Below are 23,309 nucleotides of genomic sequence, written 5' to 3'. Positions count from 1 at the left end.
TTTGCTTTTCTAACTTTACCACTTCCCCAAGTTGTAATGGTCGAGTGTCCTTATAATCTTCCAATACAGTGCAACTTGGAAGTGGGTTTTTTTTTCACAGCCTTTTTGAAATAACTGAAGTGCTATGGAACATACTTATGGATGAAGTAATATTCACCTGGTGGCGAAGTGGAGGAGCTGCCACAAGGGAAGCAAGCACTCTGTGCATGGAGATGGTTGAAGGTGTCGACAGGACACTGATGACAATCTGCAAGTGTTTTAGCCTGGCTCATGTTGCCAAATGAGCCAGGGAGGCAGGGTGTCGGCCGTGTGGATCCAGAAGGACATATATACCCCTGCGGGCAAGGGTTGATTTCGTACTCATCCGTGCCTATGTAATAAAAACCATTGGGGGTTATATTATGTGAACGGGAAGTTAAATATTGATTCCTTTAAAGCAGGGGTGTCAAACTCAGTTTGGTTTGTGGGCTACGTTCATGGCAATTAGACCTCATGCTGGCCTGACCAGTTTATTTTTTGCCAAATAAGTTAACTCAATGCCACTGATAGATTAGCGTCAACAGCCAGTCCTCCCACTTTAAGTGAACTGGATATTTATCGTTGTCGTTGGCAGGCAATGAGTTAATTTTTCATCACTTGTAATTTAAGGGCACATATGGGTAACTTCCTGTAAATGTTGGATCATTTCCTATAGATTTTTGGGCTCCCAGGTTGCGTTCCCAGGTTGCTTCCTGTTCACTGGTCACTTCCTGTTGATTTTGGGGCATTTTGGGGCACTTGTGGTCCACTTGTGGGCCATTTCCTTGTTGCCATTGACGGTGCCATTTTGACAGTGAGGAACGAGCAAATGAATTCATGTGACTGTGGACACAAAAATGAGAAGCGCGCAAACTAAAAAAAAATGCACATGCACTAACTTTTAAATAAGTGTTTTTCATTGTATTTACACATTAGTTATGTGTTTTTACACATTACTGAATCCATTGTTGTATTTCATGTAAGAGTCAATTCAAGCACTTATGAATAAGCATTGCTTAATATATACAGTGCCTTGCAAAAGTATTCTGCCCCCTTGAACCTTGCAACCTTTCGCCACATTTCAGGCTTCAAACATAAAGATATAAAATTTTAATTTTTTGTCAAGAATCAACAACAAGTGGGACACAATCGTGAAGTGGAACAACATTTATTGGATAATTTAAACTTTTTTAACAAATAAAAAACTGAAAAGTGGGGCGTGCAATATTATTCGGCCCCCTTGCGTTAATACTTTGTAGCGCCACCTTTTGCTCCAATTACAGCTGCAAGTCGCTTGGGGTATGTTTCTATCAGTTTTGCACATCGAGAGACTGACATTCTTGCCCATTCTTCCTTGCAAAACAGCTCGAGCTCAGTGAGGTTGGATGGAGAGTGTTTGTGAACAGCAGTCTTCAGCTCTTTCCACAGATTCTCGATTGGATTCAGGTCTGGACTTTGACTTGGCCATTCTAACACCTGGATATGTTTATTTTTGAACCATTCCATTGTAGATTTGGCTTTATGTTTTGGATCATTGTCCTGTTGGAAGATAAATCTCCGTCCCAGTCTCAGGTCTTGTGCAGATACCAACAGGTTTTCTTCCAGAATGTTCCTGTATTTGGCTGCATCCATCTTCCCGTCAATTTTAACCATCTTCCCTGTCCCTGCTGAAGAAAAGCAGGCCCAAACCATGATGCTGCCACCACCATGTTTGACAGTGGGGATGGTGTGTTCAGGGTGATGAGCTGTGTTGCTTTTACGCCAAACGTATCGTTTTGCATTGTGGCCAAAAAGTTCAATTTTGGTTTCATCTGACCAGAGCACCTTCTTCCACATGTTTGGTGTGTCTCCCAGGTGGCTTGTGGCAAACTTTAAACGAGACTTTTTATGGATATCTTTGAGAAATGGCTTTCTTCTTGCCACTCTTCCATAAAGGCCAGATTTGTGCAGTGTACGTCTGATTGTTGTCCTATGGAAAGACTCTCCCACCTCAGCTGTAGATCTCTGCAGTTCATCCAGAGTAATCATGGGCCTCTTGGCTGCATCTCTGATCAGTTTTCTCCTTGTTTGAGAAGAAAGTTTGGAAGGATGGCCGGGTCTTGGTAGATTTGCAGTGGTCTGATGCTCCATCCATTTCAATATGATGGCTTGCACAGTGCTCCTTGAGATGTTTAAAGCTTGGGAAATCTTTTTGTATCCAAATCAGGCTTTAAACTTCTCCACAACAGTATCTCGGACCTGCCTGGTGTGTTCCTTGGTTTTCATAATGCTCTCTGCACTTTAAACAGAACCCTGAGACTATCACAGAGCAGGTGCATTTATACGGAGACTTGATTGCACACAGGTGGATTCTATTTATCACCATCGGTCATTTAGGACAACACTGGATCATTCAGAGATCCTCACTGAACTTCTGGAGTGAGTTTGCTGCACTGAAAGTAAAGGGGTCGAATAATATTGCACGCCCCACTTTTCAGTTTTTTATTTGTTAAAAAAGTTTAAATTATCCAATAAATGTTGTTCCACTTCACGATTGTGTCCCACTTGTTGATTCTTGACAAAAAAATTAAATTTCATATCTTTATGTTTAAAGCCTGAAATGTGGCGAAAGGTTGCAAGATTCAAAGGGGCCGAATACTTTTGCAAGGCACTGTACGTAACATGATTTTATCTTTTAAATAGGTGTTTCTCATTAAATATGCATATTAGCTTTGTGTTTTCATACATTACTGAATCCATTGTTGTGTTAATTATCGAAGAGAGTCAATTAAAAGACTTATGAAAAAGCATTGCTTAATATACTGTATATGTAACGTGATTGCACAATTTGTATGACTTTTGTCCTTCTGAGGTCGCCGTACACAGCAAAATCTTTGGAGTTGATATTACTGGTATAAATTATTTTTTAGTTGATCGGTGTTGATTTGGGTGTTGTTTTAACACTACCAGTGTTAAGATCACTCTTGGTGCGGCGTCAATTAAGTGTGTTGAACACAGACAACGCTGGCAGAGTAAAATGTACAAGCAGTTAATCAGCAACACCCAGTTTAAGTGCATGTGTCAGAACATAAAGCAGGCGCAAAGACTTGATGGTGAAGTGACACCACGACTGTAAAGCCTGAGTTATGTTCCTGCGTTGCGGTGACGGCGAAATGACTACTTCGTCAATGAGCATTCGATAGTTCCGCGGTGAGGGAACGCGTTGCTCTGTAATTTACCGCCAAGCCAAGAGAGAGGTGTGGCATTATGTTTGTATGGTTTTGGAGCATGCTTGTTGACTTCTAGTCTAGTTTAACGGAGAAAAAAAATAAACAATGCAAGATGGCACGCTTGAATGTGGATCTTCAGCTCATCAACATTGAATAAATGTTGATCATACAATTGCTGAGGCGCAGGCGACGCAAAACAGTTTCGAGGTGGTCTGTCCGACTTTTGATGCCGCACAGAGAATTGTAGCTTTGTGTGGACACCAGCAGGCTGTGGCGGCTAGCTTTAAACTGGCGTCGAGCACTGCGTCCAGGGTTTTGTCCAAGGTCTGCAAAGCCCTCCAGCCCGATTTGTTTGCCGTGTCCTACAACCAGCCAGTGGGAAGCCATAGCAGATTTCTGGTGGCTATGGAACTTCTCAAACGGCGTTGGAAGCCTTGATGTTAATGCACCGAGGCACTCTCAATTCAATCAGTGATGATGTATCGAGTGTGAACTGTCTGTTGTTGAAAATTAAACATTAAAAAACAACTCTTTTGACACCAAAGCAGTGCTTTATTCTTCATATTACTTGACGTCTGACACATAAATAAATCATAGACTCACAGCAAACATATGTACACAATAAATGATGAAGTGCACCAACCACAATACGACATTAAGAGATAAAAGGCTGGCAGTTTTTGGCTGACTGGGTCACCGCATCGTGTGGCCATTCGATTCGAACACACACATTCTTGTCTCGGGGGTTCTTCCATTTTTCTATTCAATCGCTGGCTGATCTCCAGCCCCGTATTTTCAGCAATCTCCTCCCACTAATTGCTTGCCATTTGGCAATCTTCATAATGTCTTGACGAGACATTGTAGAAGTTGTCGTACTTGCTCTTCATTGATACTCTCGTGGGCTTGGCATGTAGCAAAATCATGTTTGACAATGGCGGTGATTTCGCGCTAAACTGGAAACAGCAGTCTGAGCGAACCAATCACCGTTCATTTCCAGCATCTCACACACGTTGATGTGACGCGAAGTCAGAAAATTGAGAAGGAGCAAGAGAGGCGGTCGTAAATCGGGTCTTCCTTGACGGCGCAGGTCTGACGCGGAAGCATAACTCGCCTTAAGTAGTGTTGTCTGTAAATAGCTGGATTGTGTTCGGTTGAAAAAACTCATAATAGTGAGCCTCACTTCGATTCTTTCTTAAGGGATGCAAAGTCCCTCTGTTACCTCTTGAGAGCGCAACAGTAGGGTACATTTGCCGGTTAGGCCCTTGTTCTGCACTAGGGTCCCCTCTCATCCAGAATATTAACATCATCTCAATGAATATTTCAAATTAACACTCCTATTGTAAGAAAACAAAAGGTGGTTACACATTTTGCATGTAAAAGGCTTGAATAGGAACTGCTTAACTTGTTCAAGTAGTTTATTAAGTCTTAAATCATTTAGGCATTTTTTATTTAAATACATAATTTAATAGTTACTTAAAGCAGTTGTGTGAAACCACTTGAAATAAGGTTCTTGCATAAATGCCATGTTTCTTTCTTTTTTTTTTTAGTGCAGTAGTGAACGGACTTGATTGCACAAATCACATTTCCAATGTCAAAATAAAACCTTTTGATTCAGTATAAATAGTATGCAGGAGATTGGAGAGATTGGACCCCCTAGCTACCCGCTTCCAACTGGTACGCCGTAGGTTTGACACCACTGCTTTGAAGCACATTATACAAGAAGAGAGAACCCTGCATGTGGTTTTTAATTATTTTTCATCAACAGCCACTCCAACCCTGCCTCCGTGCTAAAATTCATGTGGTATGTGCTCACCAATGACCCTCAACAGGATGAACGGCAGACAGTAAATAGAAGGATTGACGTTTTTTTTCCACCTATAAACTACAAATACCAATGACGTCCTTTTTAGGATGCACACACCTGGCGGGCAAAAGTATCCTGGAGGGCATGGCAGGCATTCTAAAACAGTTGATAGGTAGGGTCGATAGGTGCCACCCTCGCATACACTGCAGCAGCAGTTTTTGGATCCTCTGAGCCCACTGGTGTTCACAGGCTTTGAACCTCCATCACAGGACTTCATTGAAGAGCTGTTGGCTGGGCAGTAGAAGGGAAATGGACAGCTGTGGAGGGCAAGCAACAAGGTTATTTATAAAACTTTTTTATTAAATGAAAAAAAAAAACAATCATACAAAGTCAGCGCAACTCTGTTAAGCCCTCTAAAATGGCTTCCTATGCAAATAAATAGGTTATGTTAGGGTATTGCAAGGTTAGTGAACTCACAGTTGTTCAGGGAGATTGTAGGATTGTGACCCTGCTGCACAAACATAACCTGCCGGACAGATTTGAGGCTCAGCAGCCTGTGGCTCACAGTATGATCCGGCTCTGCACAACTTCTCCACGACAGAACCTGACCAGTGAGTAAAAACTATTTAGGGTAGAACATTATTATGGTCCATGCGCAAGGGTTCAAAATAGCGATAAATATTATAGCAGCATGACAGACTAGTTGCTGGCATGGCTACCTCACAGATCTCAGTTCATGCCCAGTTGTGTGCCTGGTGGGTCTTCTTAGAGTACTCTGGCCAAATGAATAAAAAATGCACGTTAGGCTATGCTCCCATGACAGCCCTGCTTGTTCAAAATGTAATCTGCTGTGGGATTTTGCCAGTGGGCAGTCGAAGGTTTGTTGCAATGGCAGATTCCAATGAAGCTGAGATTTACAGTACATCTGCTCAAAATACTGTTTGATAATATTAGTTTTCCATCAATAAATTATTCACTAATTCATATCTTGGACCAGAATGAATATTTCACGCTCCCTGAGAGAGCGAGAGAGAGCATCACTCTCACATACACATTTTAATTTAAGTGTTAGAGACAGATATGTGATGAGAGATATTTTTGTAAATTAAACTCATGGCTTAACTTCAGAGCAATCATACAGCTGAGAGAGATGTCAGGGAATCATCTAATTTCATACTTTTGTCATCAAGTAAAACTCAGCCATGCCTTTTTTTTTAAAGTACCCATTGAAAATTTGTGGTTTCACTGTACAGTAGGGGTGTGACAAAAAATGAGAAATGGTGATATATTGCGAAACTGCATCCCAAAAGGTTATCGATATGCTCCTGCCAAGTGTTTATATATTGTTTTATTAAGGTATCAATATTTAAAAAAAAAAAAAAAAAAGGAACCACTAAGCTGCTATCAAAATCTTCCAGTAGAATAGTGTCTCGGGCTGCGTTTCAATCACGGTTTAAATGAGCCCTCGCTCACTTGCCCTAGCCACCGCCGGGAATCCCCGCCGTCATCTTCAGGGCCGTTCCAATTCCCAAAACGGCAACGTGAACTTGGTGAGATGGACCCTCAGAGGGCTCAGTGATCGAGTGAAAAACGATGGTCACTCCGGAGCTCCCTATATCCCACAATACATTGCAGTGGTGTACGGAAAATATGTCCATGCGGTGGTGATAATGAAGCTCAAATACCGTTGACTGCTGTCTGTTTACAACCAAAGAAGAAGAAAATGAATGGAGGAGTCAGACTCAGTACGCTGTTTGAATGTTAAAACAAACTGCCTTTTGAATTGTAAAATTCATCATTGTTGTTATTAGATTTAATAAAACAAAAAAAAGACTGTGTGTGGCAGTTATGGCAGGACGTATGGAATCACAGAAGTGCCAAAATAAATAACACATGAAAAATAAAGAGAAATAAATGAACAAAATAAATAACTTTTTTATTGACCTTCACTTTTGTCATTAAAGAAAAGGAAAAAAAAAAACTTGAAAATTTTTGTCATTGATGTTTCTATTTCGCTTGCCTTTTCCATTTTGCTTTTAACAAAAGGAATGGTCTGTCAAATGGCGTTGGGAGGGACTGAAACTAAACTTCAAATAGGTTAAATGTATTTAAACAACAAATCTGTCTCCAGGTTATAAAGTATAGGCAAATAAACAAATACATAATTAATTGCCCAAATAAAATTACATACAAAACTAATAATTCTGCTAATTCCCAGGTACACTCTAAAAAAAAAATCCACTGGCTCTACTTAAAAAATTGTTGTAACAATTTGCATTTAATTTTTAAAGTAAATTCAACTAAGCAATGATTAAGTACTTCCCTTATAAATTTTCTAACTGGACTAACTCAATTAGTATAGTTGAACCATCATTATTTATTGTCCTCCACAAGCTTTATTGTGTAGAACCAACTCAATTTTTAAGTCCAACTTTTAGCATTAATAAGAAATAAAACTACTTCATTTAGGTTGCTATAACTCCTTCATTTTAATTTCTCAACTCAAAAGTTGATGCAAAATGGTACTGGTAAGAGCAACTCATTCATTTTCCATGCCGCTTTTTCCTCACGAGGGTCGCGGAGGTGCTGGAGCCTATCCCAGCCAACTACGGGCAGTAGGCAGGGGACACCCTGAACTGGTTGCCAGCCAATCGCAGGGCACAAGGAGACAAACAACCATTCACGCACACACTCATACCTACGGACAATTTAGAGTGTTCAATCAGCCTACCATGCATGTTTTTGGGATGTGGGAGGAAACCAGAGTTCCCGGAGGAAACCAACGCAGGTACGGGGAGAACATGCAAACTCCACACAGGAAGGCCAAAGCCTGGGATTGAACCCTTGATCTCAGAACTGTGAGGCAGACGTGCTAACCACTCAGCCACCGTGCCGCCTAAGACTAACTTGTTTTTCTAAAATAAAATGGACATGGCAACTCCAGTTTTATTTGGAAAAAAATATATATTTCAAAACTCAAAAGAATGGACAAAATAAAAGTGCAGAGCAAAACCAATATAAACATCCTAAACATTGTCAACAGTTCACTTCAGGTGCAGGTATAAACGAAAAGTGTACTTCCAGTACTTTGATACACAGATATGGCACAACAACACACAGTGCAAAACAAGTGTACAACAAAATGTTTGCAAATGTACAAACAATATAGGGTGATTGAAAAGTAACTCCCGTTTTAAGATAATTTCTTTAAATGTTGTAAACATTTTTGTAATTTTTTGAGTATGCTGCTTGATGTATGGTCATGAAATCTGTTTTCATTTTCTTTCTGACTGCAAATATTGTAAGGCAGAAAATGGCCAATTCTTTTCCCGTGGTAATATGTACATGTGATGGGAATTTAGGAAGTTGCACCAACTTAATAATGGAATAGAAATTAAATTTCACTCACTTAATCTTTCCCTTTGTTACGTGAAAGCAGAAAAGCTTATTCAAAAACAATATACTTTTAAGTTAATACGTCTTTAATATTTAATTTTGATTAACTCCATAAAAGAAGTTACCAACTTAATAAAACAATGAATAGTAAAAAAAAAAAAAAAGTCATTTTTATGTTGAAAAAGCTCATGTTTTCAAGTCATACCAACTAGCCTCATGAATCATTTTTTAGAGTGTACCAAGGTATTGCCATCAAGCACAGAATATGTCTCCGTCTTATTGACATGAGTCGCTGTATATTTTGTGTGGTTTGGAACAATGCTGCCACCAGGGGGTAGCCAGGCTTGGCCAAGGCTCCCCCCAATGAATTTGTTGGCGACCCCACTCACCAGTATATTGTCCGATTGTAGTAGCCGCAGAACTCAAAATGTTGACAGGACATTTACATTAACAGAATACAATAGTATACAAAATACAATATAACACAATCAACCAAAGTATATCAGTAGGCATGTCCTGAAGTCTTTGACAGTTTTCTACTAACATGTTTATTACTACAACACAGCAAAAACCTGAAATTATGGCTTTTTTTGGTGTGCCACCCCAAGGTTTTAAATGGCCCCATTTGGCCACCCCTATGAAGAATTTCCGGAGGCTCCACTGATTTGGAATAGGCAGTATAGCGCTACTCCAGCACCTTGTGGTTGTTCCATGATTTTCTTGCCTGTGAATGAACGAGGGCAGGTGTGTTCCATTTGCGTCTTTCGTTCCCCCTATGCCCACTTTCCCTCCAAGTGGCCTCCGTGTGACGTCATAGCAAGTGCTTAGGAAAATTTAGCGAGGGCAACTCAAACCGTGATTGGAACGCAACCTCTGTCAACTCAGTGGCTGCCACTGACCGCGCAAGATGCCCAATCCATTTAGACTGGGAGGGGCGAATACACGTTAGTTTATTTGAAACCAGAGCCTTTATTCTCTCCGATATTCAGGGTATTTACAGGTCACTTTCTGTTTATTTTAAGGCATTTAAAGGTCCCTTCCTGTTGAGATTTTGTCACTGCCTATTCATTTGGGAAGATACCCAGGTCATTTCCTGTTCTGTAACACAAAATCAACAGGAAGTGACCCAGAAATGCATCAAAATCAAAAGAAATTGACTGAAAATCAATATCCAATGACCTGACATGCCCCAATATTAAACTCATTGGTCGTCACCATAGACGTCCAATCAGTTTGAAATGAAAGGGATGGCAGCAATTCAATGAAATGGATTCCACTGTAATGAACTCGATTTACCTCACAGCAGAATGATGAAAAGAGCTTGGTTTTTTTATTTTTTATTTATTACATGTATAGTATAATATTGTAGATTTATTTCCTGACCCATGTATCGATAATTGTTTTATCACCATACTGTGAGATAATCATTATTGTTAGCGTTGTCAGACTTCATAATATTGACAGGAAACATTCCCCAGACACTGCGCCACGCCTTCAAGTGGGGGGCCGTCCCGCATGCCACTTCAGTCGGTCGAAGTCGGTCGCAGTTATTCTCACATGCAGCGTTCCATTGCCGGTTTTAGGTTGAAAAAGTATGAAACCCATACAAACAGGAAGGATTGTCTCAAGAGTGATTTGTTCGAGGATTCAAGGTATGCATGCATTTTAAAACTTTGTGAAAGAAATTAAAATTACCGCTACAGCATTGGCGTCATAATTCGCAATATTTGCCCGTTTTTTTGTTTTTAACCAAGAATCGAGACCGTTTTACTTTCATATCAATAAAGAATTCAGGGATTTAAGCATTTATTCACAAGAATTTTCAACGTAAAAAGCTCCTTGTGGTGATAAGGCGGCGCCACAGTGGCTTAAAAACTAGCAGCAGATTCAACATATTTACGTAAACAATAAATGCTAACTGCCAGTTTTTTTTTTTTTTTTTGCTTTTAACTAAAAATCAAGACTGTTTTACGTCCATATCTATAAAGAATTCAGAGATTCAAGGATTTATTCACAAGAATTTTCAACGTAAAAAGCTCTCTTTAGTGATAGGGCGGCGCTACAGTGGCTTAAAGACTAGCAGCACATTTGACATATTTACGTAAAATGAATGCTAACTGCCTGTATTTTTTTCTTTTAACCGAGAGACTGTTTTACGTACATATCTACTGTATAAATAATTGAGGGATTTAAGCGTTTATCTACAAGAATTTTCAACGTAAAAAGCTCTTTGTGTTTCCACTCTGTCAGCTTTTGATGGAGATAGGCCCCCCCTATTAATCGGCCCCGCCTGTGTCCCGTCAATATATTATGAAGCCTATGGCCTTGTATCACAAATCGTATTGTATCGTGAGGTACGCAGGGATCCCCACTCATACTGGACAGTGTATGGCAACATTACCAAATGCATGGCTGAACCTACCGATGGAGCATTCATAAGAGGCCCTGCACGGTATCCCCTCCACATTGGGCTTCCCCATTGCCAGGGGGTCTGGGCAATAGGTCCCCCGAGCACAAGGTTCACATTGACTGGGTTCAGCAGCACCAGGAAGCATCCTCTTTGTGCCCGCTGGGCAGAAAATGGGCGGGCCGTAACCAGTGCACCAAAATCCAGGTGGGCAGGGGCTGTTGGAATAGTCTGCAAGCCCTGGAAAACATTTGTAGATTACATGATCCAATGTAGTCATTTAATCGTTGTTTGTGAAAAACGAGCATATTGATAAAGATCATATATTTGAAAGTTTTGAAACATTACGCTTATCAAAAAAGAGCCTCGCTAATGTTGTTTTCTATCGGTTGGACTTCATTTCTGAATTCAAAGAAGGAGAGTGTCACCTTTTAGATATGGTAACAATATGCTTTCAGTTCTAGAAATTTAGCATATGTGCACAGATTAAAAGGAAAGTCTTTCTGTTACACATCCACCGCTCAATCATATGTGTCACCTCAGGTGGTGTGGGTTTCAAATTCAGTGCTTTCCATCATAATAAAACTTATGTTATCTCTGCCACAGGCTCAGGCAGCAGAATAATAGTATGCATACAAACTGAAATTAATATAACATGGAAAAGCAGTTCGCTTTGAAATGTGTTTGAGTAATCTCATGCAGACGACAGGCCTATTTTGGTATAGCTCTTTGCAATATTTTACACCTCATTACAAGATATAGCACACGTGTTCAATTTGCATTCATCGTTTTAATTAACATTATGTATAAGTCTACTGCCACTTTAATTAACATTTCAAGGAGTAGAATAGTGCTCATTGTCTGAGATGCTTTGTGAGTCACCTGTGCTGTTGCAATGGGAACCAGGAGGGCAGGGAAGGCAGTCGCTCTTACTGCCTGCACCCGGAGAGGCACGATAAGTGTACACAGGACACGGCTTGGGTCCGCTCCATCCATTACTGTCACCTCTGGGAAAAGCGTTACAGTAATGGCCAGCAGGGCACAGATGAGGGCTTGGTTCCCCTGTAAACAAGAATGTTGGCTTTCGATGGCTGAGTGAATGATAGATGGAGACTATTTCATCGCACTATTTAGTTTGTTACATTTCTTGCACCCAAGTTGAAAAATTGGTTTCATTAAGTCATTAATCACACGCAAACGCTGCCTTGACAAAAACAGTGCTCCAATGGCTTTCATTTATTGTTACTATTATTTTTTTGTTTATTCTTATTACTATATGCGTCCCCTTCTCATTATTTTCAGCTTCGGATCCTGCTGCACGCTGACTTCCATTAACCGCATGGCAGCAAAGAAAAGGCTATGTTGGTTTCCAGGCAAAGGGATTAAAAGTTTTAATAGCTGAAGTGAAATGAATAACTGCATGGATTCCATTACATTTCAGTGTTACCAATTTAAAGCATATGCATAATTTACGGTTGGTGATGAGCAATAATACCAGGTTGGCACCAATGCCGTGTTGGACATGCTGAACAGTCTTGTGCACTTGCACCACCATGATTACTTCTGAAGGTGTTTCCAGGACACATCACAGCCTTTTCTGTTCCTTCAGGACAGTAGAAGCCTAAAATAAAGAATACAAATTTTAAAAATTAATGCACATTTCGGGCAAACAAGGTCACCTTGAAACACACTAAAATAAATATGATCATTTCGAATGTCATGAGTCAAAAACAAAACAAACCTCAAAGTCACAGACATAAAACAAACACATATAATTAAGACCGTTAGTATACAGTAGCATACACTCTGGATCTGCCGTTATCAGTGTTGTCAATAATGGCGTTAGTGTACAACAGCATTACTAACGGCGTTATATTTGTCAGTAGTGAGCAGTGTTGGGAATAACGCCGTTATAAATAACGCCGTCATGTAACAGCGTTATTTTTTCAGTAACGGGGTAATCTATTCATTTTTTCCGCCGTTACAACGCCGTTACTGTTACTGACGGTCAAAAGCGGTGCGTTACTTACTCTGAATAAACTGAAGAAACTACCAGCCGTGGAGAGTCTACTCTGCTCTGTTTATTTGTCATCCAACACTTGGGGTGCGTTCAGGTTCGAGAATAGCGCACGTACTTATGACTCCAGGCTGTTTGTCCCTGCTCATTTAATTAGACCAGGGGTGTCCAAACTTTTTGCAAAGCGGGCCAGATTTGGTGTGGTAAAAATGTGGGGGGCCGACTTTGGTTGACGTCCTTTACGTAGAACAATATATTTAAGCAAATTTAAGCAAGCCATTCTGTGTGTCACATTTGCTTTATTATAATTTTTTAATTCATAATTTCAACAATTTCAACAATCTCGCAACTAGCCTTTGTGGCGTTCTCTTACAACTCTTGGGCACTTGCGAGATACTGCTGATGAGAAATTAAACTAACTTCAAGTTGCTTCAATGTCTCGCTGATTATCTTCCCTGTAATCTTGTTGTACATGTCAGCGTGTCTTGTTTGGTAATACCGCCTCACATCAAACTCTTTAAAAACAGCGAGTGTCTCTTTGCAAATGAGGCAGACACAGTCGTTGTGTATTTTAGTGAACAAATAGTCCAATTTCCACCTATCCGTCCTATCAGTCGGCCGTCGCAGTCAACTTTTTTTTTTGTTGATTGTCGCCATTTTAGAAAATTTTGAAGTAAAGGGTCACACAGGTTAATGTTACTTAGAGTGCTGCTGCATTTTAGTGGGTAAATGAGGAGCAGCATTTAGTGTGTAAGCTACTTCATATGCTGGTAGCAGTACTGCTGACCAATTTATTAAGACTGTGTCCGGGCCAGACGTAATTGATTTTATGACAGAGGCTGGGGGCCGGATGAAATTTGACCACGGGCCGCATTTGGCCCCCGGGCCGGACTTTGGACATTCCTGAATGAGAGAGTTTGCTAACGTGTCTGTGTTTGCTATACCTGAATGCTAGCCTCGTTCCTATCCCCCACTGTCAGCTAGCAAGAATGCTGCTTCCAACTTGAGGATGGCAGACACTTTGAGGGGGACGGGAGGAGTAGGGAGACGAGGGTACCTGAATGCACCCTCAAGATAGATGCGATGGAAGTGATTGTGATTGGCTAAGGGTTAAGAGTCATGTGTCATTGTAAGCCAATCAGAGCCGGTGTTTTCATACACAAACCGGAACAGCGCGCGCTCACACGCAAAACAGATGCAGAGGGATAGGATGGCAGAGATTCAGAGGAAAATTTGTCCTTTACGAGGTGGAGATATAAACACTACTTCAAGTTGGTCAAAATTAAAGGACAGAATGTGCATGTAAAGTGTAATTTATGTCCCAGGGCAAAGCTTTTGTCGACATCTGTGGTAAGCAATTCAAATTTGCTGAAGCACCTACACTACACACGCTACCACAAAGCTAGTGGCGAAAAATCTTACTATTTATTTTTGTTGCACTTCAAGTGTAGGATAAATCTGTTGCTGGTGAGGTGCAATAAATAATACAAGGTTCTATAACACAACTACCTGTCTGTTCTTCTGTATTCAACTGACTTGAATACTGCTCAGAAAATTTCAAATTCTTTGACATACAACTATTTCTTTTTAAAGTAATGGAAATAGTTACTTTCCCTGGTAGCCCGTTACTTTTCCTATAGAGTAATTCAGTTACTAACTCAGTTACTTTTTGGAAGAAGTAGTGAGTAACTATAACTAATTACTTTTAACGTGCCCAACACTGGTAGTGAGTAATCTAATTATTTTTCCCATTGTTGCAACGTCGTTACTGTTACTGAGGATGCAGGGGGCGTGCGTTACTTGGCGTTACTACGTTGGTTGAATGACGCGAGAAATGTCTAAGAGACACGGAGAAAGCAGTGCGGGAGAGAGGAGGAGGGGAAGGGGATGTGACGCCGTTGCAGACGCAATGCCAGGTCGCTTGAAGTGTTAGCATAGCATTCGCGTTCTTGCTAGCATTAGCATTTAGCGTGGTGAGCGTCATATTATATGCTCGGGAAAGTTTTTAACATACAGTTCGTGGCGTTCAGGTGGGTACAATTCATTGAAAATAATGGACTGTTTTCCTGCTCAGTAAGCAATATAATCACCAAGTGGGTGCTGTCCTTGTAGATGCTACAATATAATAATAATTTGTTTTTTTGTTTATTACCAAAAATAGTCACTTGTCCTGGACTTTTATTGAATGACGTATCCATAAACTGTTGTGTGTTTTGTTTTTAATCAAAACAAGTAGAGCAAAGATAGAGGAAGGAAGAGATTCAAGCCTCACCTGCATACTGAAAAATGTGCATAGATGTGCAATCTATATATATTAGGGGTGTGATGGTACACACAAGTCACGGTTCCGTACAACAGAAAAAAGGCTTTTTACTCAGTGTTTGAAAGTTAAATATTGGATACCATTACAGGAGACATTTTTAAAAAATGTAAAAAGGATGACCTATGGTTTTTTTTTTTAATGAAAAAGAGTTCAATTCAATCAGTTACTCTAAACATATTTGGTGTGACATTGAAGAATGGCTCATGTAATTTGTAACTGTAATTAAATACTTTTTTAAAAGTAAGATTAACAACACTGGCCATTATACAACAAAATGTTCATTTCTCTATATGTTGAAGGATAATCAAAATATCTTAGAAAGACCCCTCACACCTGAGGAAATTTTTGTTCAGAGCCGCCCACCACATATTTATTTTTTAAGTTTGAGGTGGAATAACACGTCTTTAATCCAGTGCGATACTGTTGGTGGGGATGCATCCTTTCATTGAAGAAGGATTAAACGTCAAATCAACAGTGTCGAAAAATCAATCATTTTACACCACCCAATAGGCAGTGTTGTTAATCTTACTTTAAAAAAGTAATTAATTACAGTTACAAATTACTCCTCCCAAAAAGTAATTGCGTTAGTAACTCAGTTACCTGAATGTAAGAGTAATTAGTTACTTGGCAAAGTAACTGGTGATAATTTTCATGTTTTTTTTTTCAAAGAAAAAAAAAAACAGGTCAGTTTAAAAGTTTTTTGGGGACAACTGTCCCTAGCCCAATTCTTTACCCTTAACTTAACTAGACAGGGGGTATTGCAGATATTGGGATAACTTGATAGTAACATTTGCTATGTGTGAAAGTCATTTAATGTTGCGAATCAACCGTTAAAGTGGTTAAAATTGCTCCCGTTATAGCATTCGTTCCCTTCTGTCTACTTTTGAAATGTGTAAGTTTTAAAACTATTTCATCATTTAAAGACAGATTTATGTAAAAATTTTGCCGATTTAGGAGCATTTTAGATAAAAAGTTACTTAGGTTCGCTAGGAACGTTCTCTACAACAGAGCCTTCCTGAGAGGTCTACTGCTTTAAGATGGCGGCTGTTTACTAACGCATCTCGTTCTTTATTATACATGTTGCTAATGCAGCCGTGTCTGTCATTTGCATCTAGTTCTGTATGTATGTGATATCTATGGAAGCATCATGTTGGCGTAGTTTGTAGGCTATCGGCTACATTCAGTTGGCGCCACCTAGCATAGTGACATCGCGTTTGCAACGGCGTCACCCTCCTATGCCTCCTCCCCACTCCTGCTCTGCTCTCTCGTCTCCGTGAGTCCGTCTTTCTCAAACTTTTCCCACGTCAGTCAACCAAAATAGTAACGCACGCCTTTCCCGCCTCAGTAACGGTAACAGCATTGCCAAGATGAGAAAAGTAATTAATTAGATTACTCACTACTGAAGAAAATAACGCCGTTCGTAACGCCGTTATATACTAACGCCGTTATTAACAACACTGCCAATCGGTAATGATAATCAGATTTCTTCAGAGAAATAGTTTTTAAAGAGGTCTTAAAATTGTGACACTATTAACCCGTAGTCATGACAAGGTGCTCTAAAGTAAAAAATTCTAAATTCTCCCAACTATACCTGCCTTTATACATTTTTGAGCAGTCATCTTCAATCAATATATCTCTGAATTTACTTTACAGGGTTTCAAACAGTGTAAATTAAATATGGTTATATGCATTGAGTCAAGAAATTGTATTTCATAGCTATATTGTGTTACCTGGTGGACATGGTCCAGCACATTGCATGCCCCACTGACACAGGGTCGGGTCAGGTATTGATCCCTGAGGTGTGAAATCTGCACTCCCAGAAACACACAGATACCCTGCTGCACACATGCCTTGTATCCTACCAGCTCTGTTGAAGGGAGAACATGCCTACATCAATACACACGAGCAGCCCACAGGCCTGTTCTAAAAGTGTCTCACCAGTGATATAACATTGCAATTTCCTAAAAATGTTGTAGAAGTGATTATTTGAGAATAATGGGTTGGCAGCGCCTTGCATGGATGGCAGCAGCACTATTGGTGTGTGTATGTGTGCGTGAAAAGGTAAATGTGTGCTAATGTAAAGCGCTTTGGGCATAAGTAGATAAATGCACTATGTACCGTAATTTTCGGACTACAAGCCGCTACTTTTTTTGCCCTCATTTGAATCCTGTGGCTTACAATCCAGCGCGGCTTATTTGTTGATTTTTTTAGGGTTAATACAGTGCTTCTGAATTATTTTCTGGTACGCCCCCCCAAGGAAGATGTAAATATTTTGCGCCCCCCCCAAACTCTCTGCCGCCACTGTAAATAGTATCATTTGTCTATAAAATTATTATAAGTACACATCTGCCTAACATTGTGTCCTTTTTCTACTAAAGAAAAAAATTGTAATATAAATGAACTTAGAATAAAGTATAACTTTATTAACAATGTTTTGTTTGTAACAGAAAAGACTTAACGTGCATCAATTTGCCTGAATTAAAAAAAAAGTCACATCAGCATTGTAAAAATACAGTCAAGGTGCACTTTTGACCATTGATACTGAAAAATAAAATGTCATACAATCAGTAAATAATAATAAAAAAAAAAAAAAAAAAAAAAAAGATTAGAAACATTAACTCACGAAGACAATATGTCAAAAAATTTGACCGAAAAAACAAAACTGAATAGAAGAAAAAAAAAAGTGTCTTTGGACAAAAGGAAGAGTGTCTTTGGACAGACGGTTTGGACAGTTTTTATTTTCGCTGCTCACAGTATCACCTCATTTGCAAAGGTGTGGGGTTATTTAACACTGAGCATGCTAACAGTGCTCACTGGTTTACTGATATAACACGGACAAAGCGGGACGATAGTTGGCAATATTCGCCACGTTTTCGCTGAAAAACAATCAAGCGGCTCATCAATAAAATTGGGGTCTAATGTCTTTAAGTGGCGTCTTAATTGATCTGGCTTCCGGCTGTCCGCTATAATCCTTTTTAGACACAGTAAACAGTGTTTTTTCCTCTTCTCCCACTGTATTAAAAGTCAAAGCCAAAAGGCAAATGGCCCGAAAAAGCGCATTCTCGGCGGCCGAGGGAGAACCGTAGGTGAGGGCGGTCGTCGTGACGATCCCAAGCCGAAAATGGCACTTCTCGAGCGGACACGTGAGAATCGGAGAAGACAGTGGGTCGCTGCGTGAGTCCGGTCGGAAAACGGCTTTCGGAAACGGCGCACAGCTTTTCTTCATCTTTTCTGTGTGCTCTTGCTTAGTTCAAAAATACTGCGCGCACTCTGAAAATGAGAGCGCCACTGCCACCCACTGAGTGGATGTGCAAGTACACTTTATTCTAGTATGGCAAAAAAAAAAAAAAAACCCAACATGTTCCCAGTGCTCACATGCACCACTCCTAGCATCGCCCCACCATTTGAGAAGTGCTGGGTTAATAGGTAACGCTTTATTTGACAGTGGCGTCAAAAGACTGTGATAAGACCGTCATAATCATGACATGTCACTATCATGGGCATTACCGAATGCTTATGAAAGATGTCATGAAGTGTCATCCGGCAAATTATGTCACTAACTCCATTTGGTTGACTGTCTCCCCCAAGGGAGCAGTTATGGCCAAATGAAGCTTCTTGAAGCAATGAAGCTTTGCAGCCAATTGGTTCAAAGCTTCGTGGTGGTTCATTTGGTCTTATGACAGTCTTATGATGCCGCTGTCAAATAAATTGTTACCGGTTAATATATATTGGTGTAAATATTCCATAATGAAATGAGAACAGCTGCGCCTTATAGTCCAAATCTATGAACAAATGTCGTTTTCGTGTCAAATTTGGTGGGTTAGTGGCGGCGGCTTATAGTCAGGTGCGCTTTATAGTCCAAAAATTATGGTAAGTACGCTCCATTTACCCAGAAAAACATATGCAGATATTTATTATGGGTCCGACCACGTCATTTTCAAAGTATCGGAATCGGCAAAAAAATATCGGCCATGCCTTTTTTAAATATATTTTTTTTTTTAATTAAATCATTTTCTAATTGTATTTAACGTTACAGACATAATATGTTACACTCATCCAGAGTCTTTAGTTTAAGCTTAAGGTAGGGTTATCAAATTTATCCCAAAAACGGCGGTAATTAATTTTTTTATGTATCACGATAAAATATTTAACGCAATTAATGCATGCACTGCACGACACACTCACGCATTGTCTCACTCAATCTGTAATGGCGCAGTTTTACCTATATAGAGAGATAAAAGGCAGCGTAAAATGAGTAGAATGAATTTTGGCAGCCTTTGGAGCCTTTTTTTAATTGGCTAAAGCCCTACAATCCCTCTCCCTACAATTAGAAATATCATGGGAAGCAATGTGGAAAGCAAGGTAGCAATGGATCTTTTTCTTAACACCTTATGTTATTTCCCAACGCAGAGAAGATATATCAATTGGTCGCACTATGCACAATCATGGTTCCACTTCCCATCATGCATTTGGGCATGGCTACAGTATCATTTACTGAAAGCTCAACAAATACACTAGATGGCAATATTTAGTCACAATATACAAAGTCACAAGTCTTTCTATCGGTGGATCCCTGTCACAGAAAGAATGTTAATAATGTAAATGCCATCTTGAGGATTTATTGTCATAATAAACAAATACAGTACTTATGTACTGTATGTTGAATGTATATACTGTATTCGTCCGAGTTGTATTCATTTTTTTCTTAATGCATTGCCAAAATGTATATGATCGGGAAAAATTATCGGGAATGATTGGAATTGAATCGGGAGCAAAAAAAAGCAATCGGATCGGGAAATATCGGGATCGGCAGATACTCAAACTAAAACGATCGGGATCGGATCGGGAGCAAAAAAACATGATCGGAACAACCCTAATATTTATAGTAAGAACATGTTGATTTGATTTGATGTGCACATTGTTTGGGAATCATTTAAACACTTACTACAGGGGTCCCCAAATTATTCCACATCAGGCCACAGTGGGTGCAAGATTTCTTTCCAACAAAACAGGACACCACCTTTGCACCAATCTGGTGTCATCCATTTATTTTCTGAGCCACTTATCCTCACAAGGGTTGCAGGCGGGCTGGAGCCTATCCCAGCTAACTATGGGCAATAGGCTGGGTACACCCGGAATCAGTTCCCACCCCTTTGCAGGGCACAAGGAGACCAAAAACTGTTCACGCACATTTCAGAGTGTTCAATCTGCCTAACATGCATGTTTTTGGGAGGAAACCGGAGTACCCGGAGAAAACCCGCGCAGGCACAGGGGGAACATGCAAACTCCACTTAGGAAGACCGAAGCCCAGGATTGAACCCTTGATACAAAAGCTGTTAGTCCTTGTGTAGTTTTTTTAAATCGTCACTATTTTAACCTCCATGCATGCTGAACCCATTACAGAAATGACCATTAAGGCGCTAACTTGGTTGTGCATGAAGGCAGAATGCCCACAATTGCCACGTTTACATGGAGCCAAATATTCCAATCACAATCGGCATATTTGTTCAAACAGAATAAATGTGTTCCATATAAACACCTCATTCGGAATGAACAGGCCCAAACCGAATGGAATTTCATTTCGATTCACAGGGGTGGAATATTCCTTTTCCCAAACCGATTAGAAGTACAATTATATCATGTAAACAGGGAAGCGGAATGGTGTCTGGTTGCGTTCTTTCTGCGCATGCTCCGTACTGACGTGGTGACGTCACTCGGTGACATAAGTAACGTCACTTGCAACATGGCTTCCAAGCACACGCACAGCGCACCCACACAACTTTTTAAATGAACGGCGTATCATTCTGAAGTTTTGTTTCCACTCGAAAAGTTAAAACAGCAGCTGATCTGACGATCGATCTCCATGTTTTGCAACGTGACGCTTTGTTTTGATTAATCTGCGCATGTCAGACGGCAGTTGTCAAACGTCCTTTCGGAATAAAGGCAGTCACATGTAAACGCTGGATCGGAATAGATGAAGTGACATGTAAACAGCTGATGTGAAATTTCCATTCGGAATGATTTGAATCGGTATGAATAAAAGTCAGCATGTAAACGTGGCTATTGTTCTGGCAGCGAGTGTAAGCAAAGCAGAAACATGATTATTTCCCTCTGAGCGTGTATGCCACTGTGTGCGTGCTAACAGTGCATCTGTGCTTCCTTCTGGCCAACAAGCACTGGCTGCCTGACAGAAGGTCACGTCACATGTCTGTGACAGGTGCATGCACACACAGCTGATTGCCTGGGCATCCAAAAGTGCTGTCATGTGTGAACTGTACCAGGATTTACTTTTGTTTTTGTTTTTTTGTTTTTTACCTGCAGAACCTTCCTGGGGGACAGGATAAACATTCTCTTGCCTCGTGTAGTCCTCTCTTGTTTGGATCACTGTATGACCCATTAGGGCATGGATGCGGCACCATGGTACCTGAAAAGAAATTAGATACAAGAGATTATTACAAGTAAATTTAAAATGACCAACTATATTAAAAACAGGGTTATACGATCCTATACGTTGACAATTTGATGTTTTTAAATTACCTGCTGGGCAGAAGGAATGTGGTGGACAGATTTGAGGCTCTCCATCGATGGCCTCCTCGCAAAAGAAGCCGGGTCGACAGGGGATGCAGTTGTCTGAGCCTGGATTTGGTTGGTACTCTCCTCTGGGGCATGGCAAGGCAAAGGCGGAACCTTGTGGGCAGTAGTGGCCCTTAAAAAGAACCATACAAAGCATTCAAAACATAGCATAAAGATAAGACTGGGCATAAATTTGGAGAAAAAAAAAAAAAAAGTTTTTTGGTTCTGACAGCTGTTTTTAACAAGTTTTAAGGTGCTTACCTACTATGTTGATATTAGCCATACAATTTGTAAAGACATACCATAATAGTGTTAAATATTGCACTCATGTCTGTTTCATATTTAATTGCATATCTCTATTTTCCTTATTGCACTCTGCCCGCTCCTTTTGAGCATCTTTGTTCACCATAACGTGTATAAATGCACATTTACATCCTTTTTACTGTCGTGTAACAACATGCTCAAATAAAAATGAATGATGATGGAATATATCTAGTTTTTCAAATGTGCATATATAATATATATATATATACACACACAATACATACATACATACATACTAGTATGTATATACATACATATTTCTCAAACCCACATTTTTCGATGAAATGTGCTAATTTAATCAGATTTCTCTATTCTGTAGCCAATGCGTGAGTCAGTTGAATCAGTGTACCAAAACGTTATGCATCGTCCCTGCTGTTTAAACATTCCGTGAATGACAATTAAAATGAACTAATTTTTTAAACTCATTAATTCTTTTGTAATTAATTTAAGAAAATAGTTATATAATTCAAAGACTTGACGTGATAGAGAAAAACAGATCAGTTAGGCATTATGCACCCCAAAACTTTATTAAAAAGAGCCTAAAATACCCAAAAATGTGTTAATGTTTAAATAACAAGCATGGTCATGGAACAGATTCAAATCATAGAGTGCTCATATCTCAAAATATCCCCTGGACAAAGAACAACTATTAAGCTGGTTGACTCATATCTCAGAGCACCACTGTAATTACTGTATGTGATTTCATTAAGCATGTTCTATGTTTAGAAAGAATCTTTTTTTTCCCCCCATTGAACATGCTGAAAAATGCTCAGTCAGTTGGTAGCAGTTCAGAAGTTCAATAAACATGTTTTTATTGGGGATGTCCGGAATACATATTTTTGCACCCAAGTCCGAGTCCCGAGTCGCCTCATTTGCAGAATCTGCCGATACAAAGTCCCGATCCGATACGAAAAAATATATATACATATATATATATATAAGGGCTGTCAAAATTAACGCGTTAACGGGCGGTAATTTTAAAAAATTAATCACTTTAAAATATTTAACGCAATTAACGCATGCAAGGAACGACCCACTCAAGCATTGCCGCAGACTACAATGGCGCCGTTTGAAGTATATTGAGAGCGAAGGGCAGAGACAAGCAAGTCGAGTGGACGCAGGTGTTGCCGCTGTTATTTTCAATGTGACCGGCGTCGTCAGATTGAGGAGTGAGGAAGAAAGTGGTCGAGCGAGAGAGTAGAGAAAGTGCGCAGTTAGCGCAGGCCCGAGTGCTGCGT

General features: G+C 39.9%; 1 protein-coding gene across 1 annotated transcript in view; it reads right to left on the bottom strand.

Moving 5' to 3' along the window:
• The window catches only part of si:ch211-286b4.4 (SCO-spondin), a 213,633-nt gene that overhangs the window by 39,754 nt on the left and 150,570 nt on the right, over positions 1–23,309 (bottom strand). Inside the window, exons 75-83 of the mRNA XM_057838220.1 lie at positions 21,712–21,880; positions 21,490–21,598; positions 16,905–17,041; positions 12,330–12,455; positions 11,717–11,896; positions 10,850–11,074; positions 5,509–5,635; positions 5,149–5,348; positions 158–370 (exon numbers count right to left, since the gene is read on the bottom strand). Of these exons, the coding sequence (XP_057694203.1) occupies positions 158–370; positions 5,149–5,348; positions 5,509–5,635; positions 10,850–11,074; positions 11,717–11,896; positions 12,330–12,455; positions 16,905–17,041; positions 21,490–21,598; positions 21,712–21,880 (1,486 nt within the window). The remainder of the gene's footprint in view (positions 1–157; positions 371–5,148; positions 5,349–5,508; positions 5,636–10,849; positions 11,075–11,716; positions 11,897–12,329; positions 12,456–16,904; positions 17,042–21,489; positions 21,599–21,711; positions 21,881–23,309) is intronic.

This window comes from Corythoichthys intestinalis, chromosome 6 (assembly GCF_030265065.1).
Source record: "Corythoichthys intestinalis isolate RoL2023-P3 chromosome 6, ASM3026506v1, whole genome shotgun sequence".
Classification (NCBI taxonomy): Eukaryota; Metazoa; Chordata; class Actinopteri; order Syngnathiformes; family Syngnathidae; genus Corythoichthys; species Corythoichthys intestinalis.
The sequence above is the reverse complement of the archived record's forward strand: the minus strand, read 5'-3'. Positions and strand labels throughout refer to the sequence as shown.